The sequence below is a fragment of the Eleginops maclovinus genome, chromosome 4, assembly GCF_036324505.1.
Source record: "Eleginops maclovinus isolate JMC-PN-2008 ecotype Puerto Natales chromosome 4, JC_Emac_rtc_rv5, whole genome shotgun sequence".
In the NCBI taxonomy this organism is placed as follows: Eukaryota; Metazoa; Chordata; class Actinopteri; order Perciformes; family Eleginopidae; genus Eleginops; species Eleginops maclovinus.
Window position 1 is genome coordinate 19,622,402 of NC_086352.1, and position 20,226 is coordinate 19,642,627.

The 20,226-nt window shown below is 42.7% G+C and overlaps 1 protein-coding gene across 2 annotated transcripts in view; it reads right to left on the bottom strand.

Annotated features, from left to right (window-relative positions):
* Window positions 1-2,844: 2,844 nt before the first annotated feature.
* The window catches only part of ankrd11 (ankyrin repeat domain 11), a 98,014-nt gene continuing 80,632 nt past the window's right edge, over window positions 2,845-20,226 (bottom strand). Inside the window, exons 5-14 of one of the 2 annotated variants that reach the window (XM_063882660.1) lie at window positions 17,801-17,974; window positions 16,516-16,716; window positions 16,266-16,408; window positions 15,799-15,946; window positions 11,241-15,687; window positions 8,350-11,137; window positions 8,088-8,186; window positions 7,613-7,756; window positions 7,408-7,500; window positions 2,845-7,292 (exon numbers count right to left, since the gene is read on the bottom strand). In XM_063882660.1, coding sequence (XP_063738730.1) covers window positions 7,107-7,292; window positions 7,408-7,500; window positions 7,613-7,756; window positions 8,088-8,186; window positions 8,350-11,137; window positions 11,241-15,687; window positions 15,799-15,946; window positions 16,266-16,408; window positions 16,516-16,716; window positions 17,801-17,974 — 8,423 coding nt within the window. In that variant the 3' untranslated portion in view covers window positions 2,845-7,106. Of the gene's footprint in view, window positions 7,293-7,407; window positions 7,501-7,612; window positions 7,757-8,087; window positions 8,187-8,349; window positions 11,141-11,240; window positions 15,688-15,798; window positions 15,947-16,265; window positions 16,409-16,515; window positions 16,717-17,800; window positions 17,975-20,226 lie in introns of both variants that reach the window. The other variant, XM_063882659.1, reaches the window with a different exon arrangement.

Sequence of the window (20,226 nt, forward strand, 5' to 3'; positions counted from 1 at the left end):
TGACTCAGTGGATGATTGAGGGCACGCAGTTAATGTCGTGACAGCTTGCGGTTTGGGCAGCCGATCCTGTGGCAAGTGGTGGTTAGATATAATAGTTAAAAGCTTCAAATTGTTTAAAATTCTCTTTCCATTATTAAAAAATATGAACATTTCCAAATCTCAAGTGCTTTCAAAAGATTTAGTATTGCATTTCTATAAAACTGAAAATACTTTTATAACAGACAAAATAAAACCATGGTTAAAATTAAAGCGACTGAGGAATAATAAGACTAGTCCCATTGCAGACATTTCTGATGACAATTTACTATCCTAAGTCAACACGTGTTTTACAAACCGTTCCCAATGCCATTGAAGGTATTATAAAGCTACATTCACAGGCTATAAGCATTGTTCAAATGCTTTAATCAAACAATGTTCACATGTAGATAATAGTGTTCTAATATCACAAAAATGTGAATTGTAATAAAGGGAAATGTTAAAAGCTTATGAATAGCAACCTCTCTCCCTCTAAAATATGCAGTGCAAAACAATACGTAATACAAGCTATTTATAAACTGAAGAGCTAAGTTAAACGTTTACAATTCTTGCAGAAAATGCATACAGTGGGGCAAAAAACTATTTAGTCAGCCACCAATTGTGCAAGTTCTCCCATTTAAAAAGATGAGAGATGCCTGTAATTTTCATCATAGGTACACCTCAACTATGAGAGACAGAATGGGGGAAACAATCCAGGAAATCACATTGTAGGATTTTTAATGAATTAATTGGTAAATTCCTCTGTAAAATAAGTATTTGGTCACCTACAAACAAGCAAGATTTCTGGCTCTCACAGACCTGTAACTTCTTCTTTAAGAGGCTCCTCTGTCCTCCACTCGTTACCTGTATTAATGGCACCTTTTTGAACTCGTTATCAGTATAAAAGACACCTGTCCACAACCTCAAACAGTCATACTCCAAACTCCTCTATGGCCAAGACCAAAGAGCTGTCAAAGGAGACCAGAGACAAAATTGTAGACCTGCACCAGGCTGGGAAAAGTGAATCTGCAATAGGTAAGCAGCTTGGTGTGAAGAAATCAACTGTGGGAGCAATTATTAGAAAATGGAAGACATACAAGACCACTGCTAATCTCCCTCGATCTGGGGCTCCACGCAAGATCTCACCCCGTGGGGTCAAAATGATCACAAGAACGGTGAGCAAAAATCCCAGAACCACACAGGGGGACCTAGTGAATGACCTGCAGAGAGCTGGGACCAAAGTAACAGAGGCTACCATCAGTAACACACTACGCCGCCAGGGACTTAAATCCTGCAGTTCCAGACGTGTCCCCCTGCTTAAGCCAATACATGTCCAGGCCCTGTCTGAAGTTCGCTAGAGGGCATTTGGATGATCCAGAAGAGGATTGGGAGAATGTCATATGGTCAGATGAAACCAAATAGAACTTTTTGGTAAAAACTCAACTCGTCGTGTTTGGAGGAGAAAGAATGCAGAGTTGCATCCAAAGAACACCATACCTACTGTGAAGCATGGGGGTGGAAACATCATGCTTTGGGGCTGTTTTTCTGCAAAGGGACCAGGACGACTGATCCGTGTAAAGGAAAGGATGAATGGGGCCATGTATCGTGAGATTTTGAGTGAAAACCTCCTTCCATCAGCAAGGGCACTGAAGATGAAGCGTGGCTGGGTCTTTCAGCATGACAATGATCCCAAACACACCGCCAGGGCAACGAAGGAGTGGCTTCATAAGAAGCATTTCAAGGTCCTGGAGTGGCCTAGCCAGTCTCCAGATCTCAACCCCATAGAAAATCTTTGGAGGGAGTTGAAAGTCCGTGCTGCCCAGCGATAGCCCCAAAACATCACTGCTTTAGAGGAGATCTGCATGGAGGAATGGGCCAAAATACCAGCAACAGTGTGTGAAAACCTTGTGAAGACTTACAGAAAACGTTTGACCTCTGTCATTGCCAACAAAGGGTATATAACAAAGTATTGAGATGAACTTTTGTTATTGACCAAATACTTATTTTCCACAACAATTTGAAAATAAATTCTCTAAAAATCAGACAATGTGATTTTCTGGATTTTTTTTTTCTCATTTTGTCTCTCATGGTTGAGGTATACCTATGATAAAAACTACAGGCCTCTCATCTTTTTAAATGGGAGAACTTGCACAATTGGTGGCTGACTAAATACTTTTTTGCCCCACTGTATATTCAAGGAACCATGTCTAATTATAAAAGGTTTCATTGCCCTGATTTCAAGGACCTGTGGGAGCCAGGACATACCATAACTTGATTCTTTTGTTACTACCCAAATGTATACACTGCCCTTGGTAATGTCCAGAATATGATTAAGACTGGTGTTATCTGTTAGGTGAGAGGACTCCAATGAGTGATGTAAATGCAAAGATAAAATAAGCAGAGTTGTTTAAATAAAGCCAGATAACTATAACAAGAACACTAATCAGATTTGGGTCAAAGATCTTAAGGGGGAGAGACTGAACTCCCACATATATGTAGAAGCTGTAAACAAATCGTGCAGTCTGGTCAGAGAAGGCATTTCAAACATTCAGATTGTGAAACATGGAAAATGCATGATTAGCTTATCCTGCAATCAATAGAAACCTGTCTCTTGTTGGAGAACCATACCAACTTGGTTGTTCATTACGTAGCGATAAATACTAGTTGGATGTATATTCATTTAAAAGGGTATATTAATGTCAACTATTTTTTTCTTGCAAGATGATAATTGTTATTGTTGTGTCCAACACAAACAAATTATGATTTAGTTGTAGCCTTTTACATCATGACACAACGCCACCGCAAAATCATGAACCAGAGCACGTCAGATAATATTTCAAAATTTTATTAACGAACATAATCTCTGAGGAACAACAGCAGTTCTCGCGCTCTCTGTACATGCAACTGTAGAAAATAACAATTTAGAATTTTTACTTTTCAGTTTTAGTCTTTTTTTTCTCATCCATCCTCATTTTCAGTTTCTCACATTTTTATTTTTTATGTTTTTTTCTTTCTTTCTTTTTTGCAGGTAATCAACAACAGCTAGAGGTGAAAGTACTGGATTTCTGTTACAGCACTGACGATAGCATCAACAACCCCCCTTTGTTTACCCCCCTCCCCCCTCTTAGCTGCTCCAACAATATGTACACAAATAAACTACATTGTACAAATAAAAAAATGTTACATTGTTACATCATAATCACCTGCAGCAAGCGCACGCAGCTCGTTGCTGTTAGAACCCCACATTCTACGCAATTTTTCAGACTAGTACAAAGAGGAGGGTGCAAAACGTCCTGGGAGGTTTTATTTACAGAGCTATGTACAGTATGTCTCTTTCACGCATTACAAGGAGGAAAATTTACACAGCGGAGACCAACTTCAACTCAAAACATACCACAGGTGTCAGAAAAAAAACAAAAAGATAATAAATAGGTTATTTCTCACCATTTAAAGAGTAGTTCTCCATGCTTTTTATTAGTCATTTTCCACTCTAAAAAGGAACAAAGAAATAGCTACAGTCTGGGTTTTAATCAAAAAGGAACAAACAAAAAACTAGAAAAAAGGCTTGAAATCGTGATTCTGTAGAATGAAAAAATAGCAATTATGTATATTTATGTCCAGTAAGAAACAAAACAAATCAAACAAACATGATTGAATGTGAGGAGAGTAGAGGTAATATGTTGCTGACTGAGGTGGGGTCAGGCTAGCATCTGTATCACCACGGCCAAGTGCTCTACTGTGCATTAGAGAACTGATGTATGTTTGTATTCAATTTACCCAGAAATCACTTGAATATTCACTTTGAAGAATCATTGCAGATGGTTGTGTTTAGTCTATTGCTCGGTGCAACGGTGTACCGCAGACAGGGGGAGGAATCGTCTGTAAATTGTGTCAATCATCACCATTTCAAGCCTTTGTGGTTCAAATAAATGACTGATTACAGAAACAAAATCAAAGGCAGGGCTTTAACCGTTAAAAAAGGGGTCACATGAAACGGAAATCACGCTTGATGTCTTGTAAACAATAGTGAGGGTGTGGTCGGTCAGGGCATAGTAACGGTATACATTCTGCTCGATAAGCAACGTGATTGACATGCCACTGGTGTTTATGCTTTATACAGGAACCAAAACCCCCTAAGATAAACACAACAACATTCAGAACTACATACACTGAGCTCGAAAAACACAAGGATTCTGTGAACAAACTACACCCTTAAACCTCGTCCCCCAAAACTGTGAAAGAATCAAACAACAAATTAAAAACAAGAAACGTGACAAACAGGGGTTTAAAAAACAAATTTCTGGCTATTTGTATCCAAATATGTAATTCTATGTATACCAAACCGGGATGTGTGTATCTCTCAAAAATATCCAGGACTATACATCTAGCCACCTTGTCTGCACAGTGTAATAGCAACAACCATTGCACTTGACTAGACATACCATACACAGCTATACTGACTGACAGTGTGTAAATAACTTAAAACGTTTCAGGTAATATTGCCATCAGGATAAACGAGCAGCTCACGCACACAGACAGGAAGTCTATGTGGTAGGTCGGGAAAGCTTTTCCAAACAAAGATCAACTTCAAAATAGAGAATCAATGCAAGTCATCACAAATCAACATTTCAACAAAAAATTTGAATTAGGACAACAACAAAAAAACCCGATCTATTCAGCATTTCGCTATACATTACCCCTCCTACAGTTTGTGTTAATGTCTTGCCATTTGCTTGGTTCATTTGGAGATTTAAGTCTGCTTGGGCCATACAAGAACAGAAAAATATGAAGGAGTAACCTTCAAATCTCTGGTGACACAAACCCCTTGTGGATTAAAGGTAAACATTAATACAAATGTGCAAGCCAATGATTAAGCCAGGTGTTGTATTGTATTCCTATAAGGGAAATGATGTCCTTATTGACTGTTATAAAATGTTAATATATTTTTAAAACACCTATTCAGGCAAAGGCCTAAGGTTTGATGCAAAGCCAATTAAACTATTGTGTGGTCTGACAAACTGACGCCACCCAGTGGCTAAATTTAGAACAGCAAAAAAAAAAATGCTGCCCCCCAACATTGGACATAAAGGGCCTGACTGAAAAACCAATGTTGAGTCAGTATGGAACAAAACATTTCAATGGGTGTTCCAGGTCTTCAGTCTATTCAATGTGAGAGCTGACAGGCTTGGAGAACAGGTAGTGTATGGCGTGCTGATAGACCTGCTTCCTGTTGGTTTCAGTAACTATGGTGATCTGTGATGCTCGGTAATGATTTCAGTCCAATTTTTGGTAAATGAAAAAGAAGGAAAATTAAATTAGAAACCATTCTACATAACATGATGGGTTTTGCTCGTTAATCGCATCTCGCCCACTTTCATCCCACCCATATATATATATGTATATATATGTGATTTTGCCCAACAATGAGTACATTTTTTTTCACTGAAAAAGGCATTTTCTTGGTTCGAATTTTTTCAGATATAATTGTGTAGTAAAGCAATGAATAATAATCCTCTGTCTATTCTTTAAATAAATCCTCAACAACTATTCTGCTACATCTGAGGGACTATGTGGTGGTTGGCCTATGGGAGGCCGGTTTAATCCAGAATGTTCTCTGCCAGCTATCTGTGAGTTGTGGTGATCCACGTCCAGGGGTGTTTCCCTGAAGCCCGGCTGAATCTAGAGATGGGATCATACAACTGTGCACTGGAGTCTTTCAAATACTGACAGAACCGTGTACACATTTTGGCCCATGGATATGACGAGGGGGGGGGGGGGGGAAAGTGCTGCCCAAAAGTGAACTGTACATAAGAAGATCATTTTTATTTCTTTTATGTTTTTTTTCTTTACACTTAACTGAGTGATATTACAGTACATAGGTTATTTACAACTGTGCAGTAATGTGTGGCAAAATAAATTATCTAGAAGGCAGCAAGAATACATTGGTTAACGAATATCAAAACTGTACATAATTTACTGAATACAACTTTTTTTCTATTTTTTTGTTTTTTTCCATTAAACTAATATTGGCTCTGTAGTGTTTCAAGTCACTTCCTCAGAAACAATGAAATGCCCAAGTAAAGAAATAGACAAAAACAATATTTCTCTCCTCCTGCCAAAGCACAAATTTCTCAATAGTCTCTTTGAATCTCAACATTCGTTATGTTTGTTTCTTCTGGTTGTCCTCTGGTGTTTTTGCAGTCCATGGGCGGTCTGATGTGTTTGTGTTGGAACTAGCAGGGTGGCTGAGGAACACTCCGGTCTGTCCTCAGAGAGCCATGCCTGTCCTCCTCTAGCCAGGCTGAGAGGCTGCAGGATCAGTCTCTTCCTCTCAGACACTGGGCCCTGACGTGCACACACATCTCCCTCTGCGGTTACCCAGCCTTCTGCAGGCCCTGTTGCACTACTGTTAGGCAGGCCATGTGCCGTGTGAAGAGGGCACCCTCTGGGTATATGCTCTTATAGCCCCCAGACCATCAGCGGCTGGTAATAGCTTCCTGGTCTGTCCACCCCAGCTGTCCATGCGGCCCTGGCTCTGTTGACTTCACCGGGGTCAGCGCCGGACTCGGGTTTAGTTCTCGTGGCCCACCAGGAGCCCTGGATCAACAGGGGAGGCTTCTCCTCAGTTCTCCCTCAGGACAGGCACCACGCTGTTGGGAGAGCTCCTCTCTGACACCTCATCCCAGTGGTGGGGCTATTGAAGCAGGGACCAAAAAAGAATGCAGAAAATATATCTCTATCCACCGACTCACTGAAACTGAGCACTGAGGAGTCGTGTCCCGATGACAGAGCCCCGAAGCAAAAACGGTTTCTGCTTCTCACACTCTGATCAAACAAAAGCGTAAAAACTTTAAGGATAAAAGTGCAAGTTGTGTGTTTTCTTTACCCCAGTAAAAACATGTTTCCTTCTTCACGGAAGGGAATCAAGAGCAAGTTTTTCATCTTTACTCTTTTTCTATAGAATATAATTTTGTCTTGTCTAAAGTCCTCTTTCAAACTTGCTAGCCCTTTCCATTCGTTCTGTTCAACGAAGTCTCTTTGAGAGGAGTGATTCAGACAAAGTTTGCTTTTAATCTGTGGGTACAGGTGTGTCATACAGGCAGCAGGACAAAGTCGTCGTTAACGTCGACCATTGGCACGTAGAAGGACGGCACTTCATTGACACAGAGGGACTTGTGCACCGCTGGGTCCAGCTCCTGGACCTTCAACTGCCACTCCATCCTTTGCACTGCGTTTAATGCGGCTGCCTCGTGCTGTTGCCGCATCAACAGACACGTCTGGGAAAGGACACATTTAAAAAAGAAGTGTTAATTGATTACAGACACAACATCATGGTGAGTATCAATACTTTAACTGAGCCGTATAAAACCACAGTGGAGTGATGAAACGTACCTTCATGCGGTCATATTTATCATCCACGTCCTGGATCCAGGAAATGAACTGACGAGCGTTGAAGCGATCTCTCACAGATTTGTTCTCATCACCCTGAGAAAAAAAAACAAGTCATCAAGTTAATTAATGATTTTTGTCATCATGAGCCATCTATAATAAAAATGGTGATATTTTACTCAAAGTGTATATTTGAATATTTTCCTACCTGGCTCTCTGATGGCATATTATATACTTCAGAGTCCAACAGCATGGTGCAGGCGCTGAAGGGCACAGCCTGATTGGCTATTGTCCTGGCTGCTCGGCAGTGGACCCTTAAAACCTCCTGCTCACATGAAACAATCAGCTTCTCCTGTGAACAGCAAGCAAAGAGGGAAATATTATAAATACTTGAAATATAATAATATTCCTAATGTGGACATGACTGGGCTGGTGAGTGGAGTAAATATTTATGTTTAAAAAAATGCTACATATGTCTCACAGAAATCAGTGTCTCTTAATTATTGAGGGACAAAATAAATCAGTGTCTGCATTCCCTCTGGCCCAACAAAGGAGTAAGTAGTATGCAGATTTCTTGTGTAGTTCTAGTAGTAAGTGCTTCAATGTACGTGCATAATTGTCTTGCTGTATGTATAAGAAGGAGTGAGAAATTTAGGATAGAGTGTAGAAAATGTATTCCTTACCCGCTCTATGCTATGCTGCAACCTGAGCTTCCCTCTCACTGCTTCCTGTTGTCTGAAAAGCTCCTTCAGAGGTTCTGACAGCGATGGTGGTGGGGCAATCTGAAGAGCACACACATAGTATTGTATAAAATTACCGACCTCTATTACAGCAGACAAGCTTCAAACGTTTCAGTTTGCCACATATGTCTTTTGAACTGTGTTACTGATGTCAAAAATGAGCTTAGTCCCCATAAGGGAATAGAGGAAATACACAATAACTTACCACAGGAATGTGCAGCTTGCTGAGGGGCTTGCCATCCAGCAGGTAGGAGCCGGTGTAGGTCACATACTCAGCATAACACTGTGGGGCCTGTGGGGTGATGAAGCACAGAATCTTCCTCTTTTCCTCAATCTTTTTCCTGATCTGCAGGTACTCAAAGTAAGGGTTGGAGCGATCACTGTGGTAGGGCTCGATATCGTCAAGCTTTATGGCGTTAACTACTACAGCCAAAGTCTGCTGAATCATTTCCCTGGTCTGCTGCATGGCTGTGTTCACCAACTGGACCTGCACCTGCTGACCAGCAGAACGAGGAAATTTCCTCTTCCTTGGGTGCTGGGTCTGAGATTCATCGTCTTCCACTGGAAGAGAACGACCTTTCGTGGTCTTACTGATGACCACTGATGCAGAAGTTGTCACAGAAGTAGGAACAGACAACGCCGGGGTGGTATTAGCTGGAGCAGAGGCGACAGTGAGCACAGACTCTTTGTCTTTCTTCAGAGCTGGGAAAGAAGAGGCGGAGGTGGGTGTTGGCGTTCTGGTGGGCGTTAGGTTTATGGTCACGGTTGGACTGATTGTTACAGGGGTTGCAGGGGCAGATGAGGTTATGATGCTGGAGGTAGGAGGGAGAGCAGCAGCGGAGGGATTGTTCTTGGCGCGATTGCGGGTAATTCTTTGAGGGATTTCATCCACCTTCTTGGGAATATCTACAGTGGTGGACACGGTGGTCAGGGTTACCGGCGTTAGCTTGGATGTGGTCTCCTGAATGTCTGTTAGTTCCACTGTGCTGGACAGGGTGACTGCCACTGGGAGCTGAGGAAGAGGACTGCATGACACAGATTCTGCTTTGGGCTCAGACATCTCATCCTGTCTCACCTCTGACTTGAGAGCGCAGACTGTATCCATGGGCAACTGCAACGACTCAGTGAGGGAGTGGATCTGGATGTGATGCTGCTGACTGGCCTCCGATTTCACAGACGAATACAACATACTGGAATCGGGTTCATCAGGCGCTCCATACGGTTCTTTCTCTTCTATCATGCTGCTCTGTTGTGGTGTCAGAGACAGAGAGCTGTTGACAAGCGGACTCCGAGACTCAGGGTGAAACTCTTGCTGGAAGTTGGCATGTACTGAGGGTTCAACCAAATCCTGTCCGGTAGGTTCTGCTAACCCTAGGTCTCCAGCAGTGCATGGAGTCTTAGCAAGGCTAGGTAAGTCCACCACCATTATGTCAGGGTCCTCTCTGTCTGTAATAGTGTGTCTTATGTGGCTCGACGCAATCTTGTTGTGATCAGATGGTTCAGGGTCCCTGGACTCTCTCTCTGCTTCTTCCGACTTGTCTGGTAGAGGTAAGTCAGGCAAGGAAAACGGTCCCAGGTCATCCAGTTCATCCGCGTCCGCAGAGAAAGGGTCTGCCCAGGGCACCACAGGCTCCACAGGGGCCACAGCTGGAGCCACAAGGCTTTCAGTGGCAGCAGTGAAGCTGTGGGTCGTCTGTCTGCTCTCTGGTTCTTCACAGGTTGACTCAGGCTCCATCTGATGACTCTCCTCTATACTAGGCTTGTTACAGTCCTGGAAGAAAGACTCCAGTCGATTGGAGGACGAGGAGGTGTTTAAAAAGTTGGGTTCCTCATCAATACTTGTGTCAGGCCTCTCCGGAGAGGGGATGTCCGCCACAGCCTCCTTCTGTTCATCAAAGTCCTCTGGGTCCTCTTTGTGCCACCTATTCCAGGCAGCATAGGGGGGAGTGACAGAGGGGTGTCCAGGCAGGTGCTGCATCTCACTGTCAGAATGGTACGGACTGGTGATTTTGGAGACAGCAGCCTCAATCTCCCCATATGTCCTGTGGGGAGATTTAAGGTCCATTTCAGCATTCCAACCCATGCTGTGATCAAAACAGTTCTCTCCACGGGTCGGTGCAGCGTGGGTGGGGGAGGGCTGCGGCTCCTGCTGCTCTGGAGACTGTGCTGGCCAGCTCTTCCTGAGAGTGTCCTCAACTGGAGAGGAGAACAAAAGAGGTTCCCTTGTTTGCTCTGGCTCATCCACTGCAGAGGGGTCTCCATCAGCTCTGTCATCCACATCAGCTTCATCCTCAAAGTCTTCCTCCTCTTCTTCTTCTTCTTCTTCCTCCTCATCCTCCTCCTCCTCTTCATCTTCCTCCTCTTCCTCTTCCTGCTCCTGCTCTTGCTCTTGCTCTTGCTCCTGCTCCTGTTCCTGCTCCTGCTCTTGCTCGAGTTCTTCAGTGACAGGGGGCAGATCTGACAGGACCAGGTTAGGCTCACTGTGGTGAGGTTCAGAGATGTCATCGATGTCCAGCGGTGGCAATGCAGCGGGCGCTGGGGTTGGTGGTGCAGCAATGTCGAAGCAGGGCTCCTGGGGGTCTGGCCTGTGGACTGGTGTGGAGGGCTTGGGCAAGAAGCTGTTGTACACATTGTCAGGGAAGTGTTCATTGCCCTCTGTGCCAGAAAGAGTTGGTGCTGCCACATCTAACGTTCGAAGGGCTGGCTCCTGCTGAGGGGACATCATCCTAATTGGGGAAAAATAAGGAGATGGCAGGCAATCCAGTCTATCTGCGGTGGCAGATTTGTCGTCTATAGTTTGAGAGGAAGATGACGGATCAAAGTCAGCTGCTGGATCACTCTGCTGCCGAAGGAACTTGTCAGCCTCAGCCTTGAACTCATCCTCTAGAGGCCTGCGGACGTCAGAGGACGCAGAGCGGCTGACAAGTGGCAGCTGGAGGTTCTTCGCTGGAGTTGGACATGTGCCCTCCTGGAAACTCTGGGAGTTAGAGTACCTGCTGGGTGGAAAAAACAAAACACATTAGAATATACGTCACTTTCAACAGATTGCAAAAGATAACATGACAAAAACATTAATTATTTGAAAATGTTAAATACCTTTCAAAGAAGGTAGGAGAGCAGGCATTCATTGACATCGTCATAGCTGATGAGTTCTGGCAGTCTAGCCCGTCCAACATAATGTCGGGGTAATCCTCTGCACTGCATGATGGGGTACGTGGAGTCTGCATTACTTCCTCAAAGCTGGGGCAGGAGATGACAGATGTGGGTGTGGGGACACCAGTTGGCCTGTTTTGATCTGGCCTGGGAGAAGCTGGAAGGTTCTCCTTCATTTGGGGACCAGTCAGCCAGTCCTTTGAGTTTGGACAGTCAGTAGGCTGGAACTTCCTGCTTGGGGACATCATTTGGGCCGGGAGACCCACATCCTTCAGCTTCTTCTCCTTAAGACCAGATTCCACACTGTTGGATTTCTTTGATGAGAGCTCAGTGCGGTTTTTCCGTACTTCCTCTGTGGACTTGGTCTTGTCCTTGAGTTTAGGGTCCCCTGACTTGGGTCTTAGTTTCTCCATTTGCTTCATCCTTTCTTTATGTCTCTTGTGGCGCTCTTCGATCTCCTGGTCTTTGAGACTCAACATCTGACCAAAGCTTGTCATTTGGTAATCGCCATCCACCAGCAGTTTTTCACGGGGACGGTTGTCTTTCCTCACGGTTTCTTTGGACTGGGTGAGCTTTTCAGTTTCATCCTTCGTCTTAGATTTACAGTGGTCCGTTCTGGTGTCTTTGTCCAATGTATCCCGACTCCTGTCTTTTTTACTATCGCATTTTGGACTCTCTTCTTTTGTCCTTTCTTTTAGAACGGTGACCTGTGGACTATCTTTCAACCCTGCCTTCACATCCTCTTTAGAGTGTTTCAAAGTCGCAAAGCCATCAATGTACTTGGTCTTATCCTCCTTTACTTTTTCTTTATGTTTCTCCTTTTTCTTTTTGTCCTTTGTCCTGTCACTAATGACACCAGTTGTTTTGTCTTTGTCCTTTTTGGACATCTCTTTTTCAAATTCCAATGTTTTATCAAAGTCATCTTCACCGTCTCCCTTACTTCCAAATGGAAAAGTGTAAGGGTCTGCTTCAAGAGGCATGGGCTCCTTCTCAAAAGGTAGACTCTCCCTGCGGTTGTAGGACTCTCTGATCTCCTCCGTCTTGTCACGTTTGTCTCCTTTGTCTTTCTTGATCTTTTCTTTTTCCTTGTCGTGGCTTTTCTTGGATGAAGATGAAGAGGAATGCCGATGCCTTTCTTTCTCTCTGAACTTGTCCTGTGGTGTAGATATGGACAGAGAGTCTCTCCTGTCCTCGGAAACATCAGTGAGGCTGATGGAGTCATAGTAGTTTGCGAGGACTGGCTCATGACCTCGGTCAGTGAAACTATCCGAAGAGATTTCACTGTTTTTGTCATTAGAGTCATCCTTGTAGTCATTCATAGCTTCCTCCTCCAATTTCTCCAACAGGGATTTCTCATTCTCACCACTGCTTTTTGAGGGTTTCCTTTCCTTAGGATGCTCCAGCTTGTCTTTATATTTGCTCTTCGTCTTTTCCTCACTGGTGTCCCTTTTGTCCAGAAGCTTCTGCTTAATTTTCTTGTCTTGATTCGAGTCAACTGAACTTCTGTCCTTTCTCTCCTTATGTTTGACCTCTACAGAATCTTTCTTGTCTTTATTGTGTTTCTCTAAGGAGCCCTTTCTTTCTTTGCCTGTGTCAAATGCAGCCTTTTCCTTCTTCTTTTCTTTGTGTTCTTTGTCTTTTGTCTTTTCTGTTGTATGTTTAGCTTCTATAGAAGATTTTCTCATTTTCTCTGAAGGGAAGTGATCCAGTTCATCCTGATCAGGTGTTGAGTCTTTTCTGATGGACTCAGACACAAGGGGCACGGAACCATTATAGCTGTCCTCATCATCATCACTTTCATCCGTGAAGATGTCAGCTATCTTGTACCAAGTTTTTTCCCGGATTTTCTCAGGTTTTCTTTCCTCTTTCTTCACCTCCAAGAAATCCTTCTCCCTATCAGCATGTTTGTCTTGGGAGGCCTTGTCTTTCTTGTCCTTAGTCTGTTCTAAAGACATCTTTCGATCTTTGTCTTTGCCATGCGACTCCTTGTGTTTGTCTTTAACTCCTTCCTTCTTGTCTTTGGTGCCCCGGTCTGAGTCCTTTTCCTTGACAGGTTTTTCTGCAGAGCTTTTCTCACTCTTATCCTTTTCCTGATCAGCTCCTCTGTCTTTTATTTTGTCTTTGTGCTTGTCAACTTTTGTCTTTTCTCGTTTTTCTATTCCTTCGCCCTTCTTTTCTTTCTCCTTTCCAGAATGGTTTCTTTCTCTGACATCACACGCTTTACCGACAGCATCAATTTCTTTGAAGAAGGTATCATTGCCATATTCATCTCTTACAGATTCCTGCTTGATTTTAATGTCCTTTCTTTCCTTTACGAAGTCATATGAGTCTTTACGGTCTCGACTGTTCTCTAGAAAGTCTTTGTCTTTTTTGTCTTTGACAGTCTCTGTAGACTCCTTCCGCTTCTTCTCTTTTTCTACTGAGTGATTTAACTTTTGTTTTTCTGACCAGTCTTTCTTCTTTTCATTTGTCTTTTCTGAGTCTTTCTCCTTCTTCTTAGAAGTGGTTTCTTTCTCCGATCTTTTGTCATTGTGATCGGATTTCTTGTCCTTGACTTTGTTTTCTTTTCTTCTCGTCTCTTCCTTAACAGTCTCGACAATAAGTTTAACTGCGTTGTTGGCTTTGTATTCCTTGTATTCTTTGACGGGAGCATCCCAGCTGTCATCCAAGTATAGGGAGGAATCAGAGGACATCTCGGAGCCCCATCTGTCATGATGGTCATCTGAGGCACTAAGTTTTGTGTCCTCCAAGTTGAGAAAACGGTTGTTAACGTCAAAGCCTTCATACTCAGACTCTTCTTTAGGGGCTTTGTCTTTTTTACATTTCTCCTTCTCCTCCTTGGTGTTTTTCTCCTTGTCCACCTTTAGATGTTTTTCCTCTTTTGGCTCACCTTTCCTGTCTGCCTTTGAGGAGGACTTTTCCTTGGACTTTTTCTTTTTCTCTTCCTTGTGAGCCTTTTGTTTATCCTCCTTGGGCTTCTCCTTCTCCTTGATATTTCTCTCTTTGTCAGATTTTAAAGGCTTCTCCCGCTCCTCCTTATTCGTCTTGTCCTTTGTGGAGTCCTTTGTTTTCTTATTTTTCTCCTCTTTTAGGGTTCTGTGCACATCTTTTCCAGAAGACCAATCCTTATCCTCCGACTTGCTTTTGGAAAGCCTATCTTCCTTTTTGGAGTGGTCTTTTTCATGTTTGGATAACTTGACCTTGCCCTCAGCTGGCGATTCTGACTCAACAATTAGAGACTTCTGCCTTGAATCGTCGAAATCAAAAGAATAGCTCTTGACAAATTTCTCATTCATGTCTTGATTAAGCACTAGACTGGGGGCTTTGTCCTTTTCCTTAGTCTTGTGCTTGTGCTTTACTTTATGCTTTTTCAGCACTTTGCCGTCGACATCGGTTTTGGAGGCTGCACTGTCTGCATTAGAGTTTTTGTAAAGCTCAGAATTTTTCTTGTCTACCATGCTACTGTGCACATTATTATTCTTCTTTTTGTTCTCCTGCGCTTTCCTTTTAACTTGTTTTACTGATTCTACGCTGGAATCAGCAGAAGAGTAATCAGACTCACTGGAGAGTCTTGTTCTGACTGAGTCTGAGAGAGAGCTCACATCTGACCATGTAGGAGATGACACAGTCTTCCAGCCATCTGTCCGCCACTGCTTTGGATGCTGTTCTGCTAATGATGGCGCTTGTTTCTGAGAGTTCAAGTTTCCATGTGAAGAGGAGGACGAAGCGTTAAAGCCAGGGGAGTCTTTCAGGCTCATTGCAGAAGAGTCCTTTAGACTGTTCGAACCCTTATCATCCTCACTTTCCATATCTCCACAATCAGAGTCCGATGTACAGAATTTGTCGTTGGCTTTTCCAAACCTGACTTCTTTACTGACATTATTTTTGCTCTCCTTCTTTCGTTTCTTTTTGACTTTATTTTTGTCTTTTTGTTGTTTAGAGCTCATGTTGCCAGAGTCTCTAGTCTTGGTGTTTGTTTGCTGGACTTGTTGCCGTGGCGTAGGTGCGGGCGTGAAACACGTCCTATCATCCTCGTCTGAGCTGTTACTGTCAGAGACGATCCGCCTAACAGTTTTCTTTGGTGTAAGCGAGTTGCTTTTGGAATAGGTTTTGACCTCCATCTTGGGTATGGCGACTAAGCTGTTGGCCTTGGGGGTCGGTTCCTTACGGAAGTCTTTTTTCAAGAGGTGTTTATCATCCACAGGAGGGACACGTTCTTCCTCATCATCCTCGTCAAATTCGTATTCATCTTTGATGGGTGTTACAGCGCATTTAGGAGGGTCGATGTTTTTTCCTTTCAATTTCAACTTCTCAAACTCTGAGTCTGTGTTATTGCCATCGACAGAGCTGGATGGGGCAAATGAGGGGGCGTCTTCCTCTTCTGAAGATTCTGCAGAAAGTAGAAAGGGGCACAATCAATACACAATCGGAGTAACCACTGCTCCATATACACTCATAATGGGTCAGGCAAAAGTTGTTTCTCAGATTGAATCATACAAACCTGATGAGCTTTCTTCACTTGAGGTGTACGTGCCTTTCCCTAACAACAGATTCAGCATAGTCGGAGAGTTGGCAACCTTCAATGCGGTTTCCCCTCTCCTGTTGCTTTGACGTGGGTCCCCTCCATACCGTAAAAGTAGCTTAACCACCTATAACAAATAATATAACACATTTGATGAATATAAATTGCAAATAAAGGTCGATATTACTAAGTTCTCTTAAAGTTCACACTTCAAGATCAAAGGTTATTAGAATTATAACCATATTTGTACAACTAGCTTCCTGGATGAGCTTGATTGATAGTCATACTAATTATTTAAAGAGAGACTAGGAACAGAATCTGCCAGTATTTTGATGGGACCTATTGTTTTTTCACTGAATTTACACATTTTATTCTGTTGTTTTACATTTTGATAATAAAGTTGATTGTGAAAGTAATGTTTTAATAGGCTTTGCATTTGATTTTACCTTGAAATGTCCATTGTTGGACGCATCATGTAGAGGGGTGTCATCATCCAGACCCTTGGTGTTGACCTCTGCTCCGGCTGCCAGCAGCTGCTTGGCCACATCATAATACCCCCTGTTGCACGCCTCATGCAATGCAGTCCAGCCTGAACACAAAGACAATAACTGTGTTAGAGGTGTTGCTACCATAATAGAGAATATATATACACATAAACATATTAACAAATAATAGTGTATGAAAAGAGCCTCTCACCTGCAAAGTCTTTTACATTCACATCAGCTCCCTCGCTGATGAGCTCCTTTATGCGGCGTGTCTCTCCCCGGATTGCTGCTCGGTGCAGCCGAGTCTCTCCTCTCTCATTACGTTTATTCACTTTGTCTTTGGTTTTAGATGCAGAGTTTGGCGTTCCCTTCTGACCCAGATTGGACTGTGACTGATGCTTTGGTGTTGTGTCTGTGGGTAGGAGATGGACACACATTTCTACACTTGAATGGTTGTGGAAAACAAGAATTTGCTATTATTATTATGACATGTTTTTTGTCTACTACTGCCACTGCTCCTATGAATAACAGTTTGTTTTAACCGGTTACACCCAGAAGGGGGCAACCTTGATCCAACAATCAGCAGAAGAGTACTTATTACTTCACATGAGCTTTTCTGATCACATTTTCAAGATTAAACCAAAGCCTTAATTGCATTCGCATTATTGAGTTTGCACAGCTATAATGAGATATTATATTTGAAACACACTCACTTACTCTCAGCCCATGACTTCAGGCATACAGCAAAGAAATGACACAAATAAAAGTAGTTGTTTCTTGCTGACCTAATTTTATCTTAAAGATCAACAGCAAGAAGAAAAAGAACAATGTTGGATTAATAATAATATTTGAGGTTACCGATACTTTAACAGAAAATGTTTTATCTAGAAATAATAAATATACCACCTGCGAAGACTTTAGGAGGAAGTAAATATTATGAATAATCATCTACAGCAGAAAGGATATTGGATAACAAATAAACAAAACTAAATGGTTGCAGGCCTTTTGCATTTGGAAGTCTGCTATGATTGGGCTCAGAGGCTGTGATTGCACCATTAGTTCCAGATTAATGCAATACCAACAGGAAAGTTTCATTTCCTTAGCGGCCCCACGCTGTTTAAAAAAAAAGGATTTCACTGCTGTAGATGAAGGAATATGTAACGGATACAGCTGCTCAAACAAAACAACTACTTTATTACTGAAGTTACAGCTGTAATGTGAATACGTTTGTATAACTAGCTTTAAATAAGGCAGAATGTCTGCCGCAGAGCCTGGATATGATTGAAATGTGGCAAAAACAAAACAAACCAAATAGCAGGCAACATCCAAAAGATAAACAAAAACAAAATCAGCCCCATGTCTCATCCTCTCTCTATTGAAGGCCGACATCATTGATCTCTCACAAACACAAACACTGTCTAAAAAGCTCCACTCATCCCCCTTTTCATGTCTGCCACCAATCCACAGAAGACGTGGCCTCCATGATAAGCACGCACCTGGACTGTTGACGGACTCCCCAGCTGTCATTTGCATGAGCAAGGCCACCTGCTGCCGCTCAGAGAGGGGGTACCCGGCCCGGATCCCTGGCATCCCCATTCCAAACGGCAAGCCCGCCTTCCGGCTGTTGGTGGGCTCCTTTTTAATGCGCTTCCGCTCTGGACCTGGTTTCTCTGTAACGACAGGGTGAGGAGAGAAGCAGAATTAATTTTATGGGCTGCATAGACACACATCTATGCCTGCACTTAAAGACACATTCATTCAAGAACACACACAAACACATTAAAATGATCAAACCTTGTGATGGGTGAATAATTGTTGTGTATTCACAAACCCACAATTCAATAATTGTTAATTGTTTTTAATAAACATTTTATCTATCTCTTTCTTGGATATGCACTCAATTAGGTATCATATTTTTGCCACATCATATTGTATAAACAAGACCATTGGTTTTTCCCCCCTCTGAATCGTTTGGCGTTACCATTTTCAAAAGCAGAGTGAAGATATCACATTTATAGAACTCATTTCCAATGTTCATGAATAAATCCTAGTAAATAGATCAACAATAACAGCAAAAGCACATTCAAATGTCACAGTATCCTCACTAGTATCTGATGGATTAGTTGTTGAGACCAAAAGAAAAATAACGGTGGATAAATATTTCATCTACAATACTTTAACAAATAGTGTGTTCATAACAACACATTGACCATGCACAGAAACAGCTAGTTTTCATGCCCATAGCCTAACCTCCTTAAAAACAAACAATAACACATTTGCTGGTATCAGGGGTGACATTTGTGTTATTACCCAGCTGCCCCTGAGGAAGGGAGGGGCCAAAATTCAGCATGTTTACGTCTGTCTGTCTCCAAGCCAAGCAGTCCGCAAAGAGAAGCGAGGAAAGAGGGTGTGACTTGGCATACCCTCGGTTATTACAAAATAGTTGGTTTACATTTCAATTCAACACGGTCTTGCCAAGGTCACCACATGCCTGCCTGCGCGCCTGCCAGGCTTACTGGAGACACGGGGCTACTGGACAAAAGCAGCTGCTCCACAAAGACACACCCAGTAATTATTTTCAGTGGCAACATACCATGGGATGACCCTTACAAAGGGTAAAGCTACAGATGACTGTGACACTTCATCACCGGGAAACAACTCTTACAGCGAGCAACAATTTAGACTCCGTTCACAATGAGAGACATTTCTAATCTGCAATGGAAGATGTGTGGTGGCTTAATTTATTTTGGAGCTTTTCATTCTAAGATCGGCTGCATTGCTCAAGGCCACAAGCACGCAAGTAAACAAGTCAAGAAGGAAGCATGGCAGCTCACGCTTCCGGTAGCTTAAGGCTTTCCAGGAAAAGATTTTTCCACAGACTGTACAGAAATGATGAACTTTCACTAACATCTGTGAACACTTACAGCTAATGTGCCCCCACCCCTCTTTGATACGCTCTCACGTTTTCAAAGCATTTGCCATTTAGACACATTCCTTCAGCTAGGACTTTTAACAGCAGGGACCACAGAAGCAGTCCAAACATGTTTTTTTTGGAGAAGCAGAACAGAGAAAGTGCTACGCTAGCTTTTCCTGTCTATGTTTACAAGATTGGGAACCAGGAAGGCAGTTATTACCCTGATGCACACATGTAGAGGACTGCCGCTAAATGACACGCACACGCAGAGACTCTAATACAAGATTCATCATCACTGGCGGCACAAACCTGCCTGCTCGTGGCTGACATGGTGCACTTGAAGCAGGTATATTCGAGGTTTCAAATTCACAACTTTTAAACTAAACCAGCTATGTATAAAATGTCCCATTCTTTACCCAGCAACAGGCACCTGCCAGTACAAATGTGTGTCGTTTTAATTGACAGGATGTTGTAGAAAAATGGGACCGAGCTAAATACAACATTTATTGTTTACAAGCAGATGATAGAAGTTTAAGTTAAAACACATAGCCAGATAGTAAAGTTGGGTTTATTAATCTATTCATCTTTCTCCAAGGTATGCGTACTATGGATCATCATTAACGTGAATTATTTAATAACAAAAATGAACACAAATAACACAACATAATGTGCCTTCTACTTTAGTGCGTATTTCTTTTAAAAGTCTATTTTGGGAGCTCTGTTAGGGCTTTATGTGTCTTGGTTCAGATGATATTACTCAGCTAACAGACAGGGTTGAAACCTTACTCTCCTTACACCTTGAAACTTGACTAACAAGATAAGAGAGAAGGAGGATTTAAAAAAAGGAAAGGTAGGTAGGGATAGTCATGAACAGACTGCCTACCTCAGCCAGGGGAGGAGACCACATCAAACATGAATGCCGGCTAACAATAGTGGCAGATCATGATATGGCAGGCAGACAACAGCACCGTGTTGGCTACTGCAAAACAAAGACGGTCTGGTTCAGTT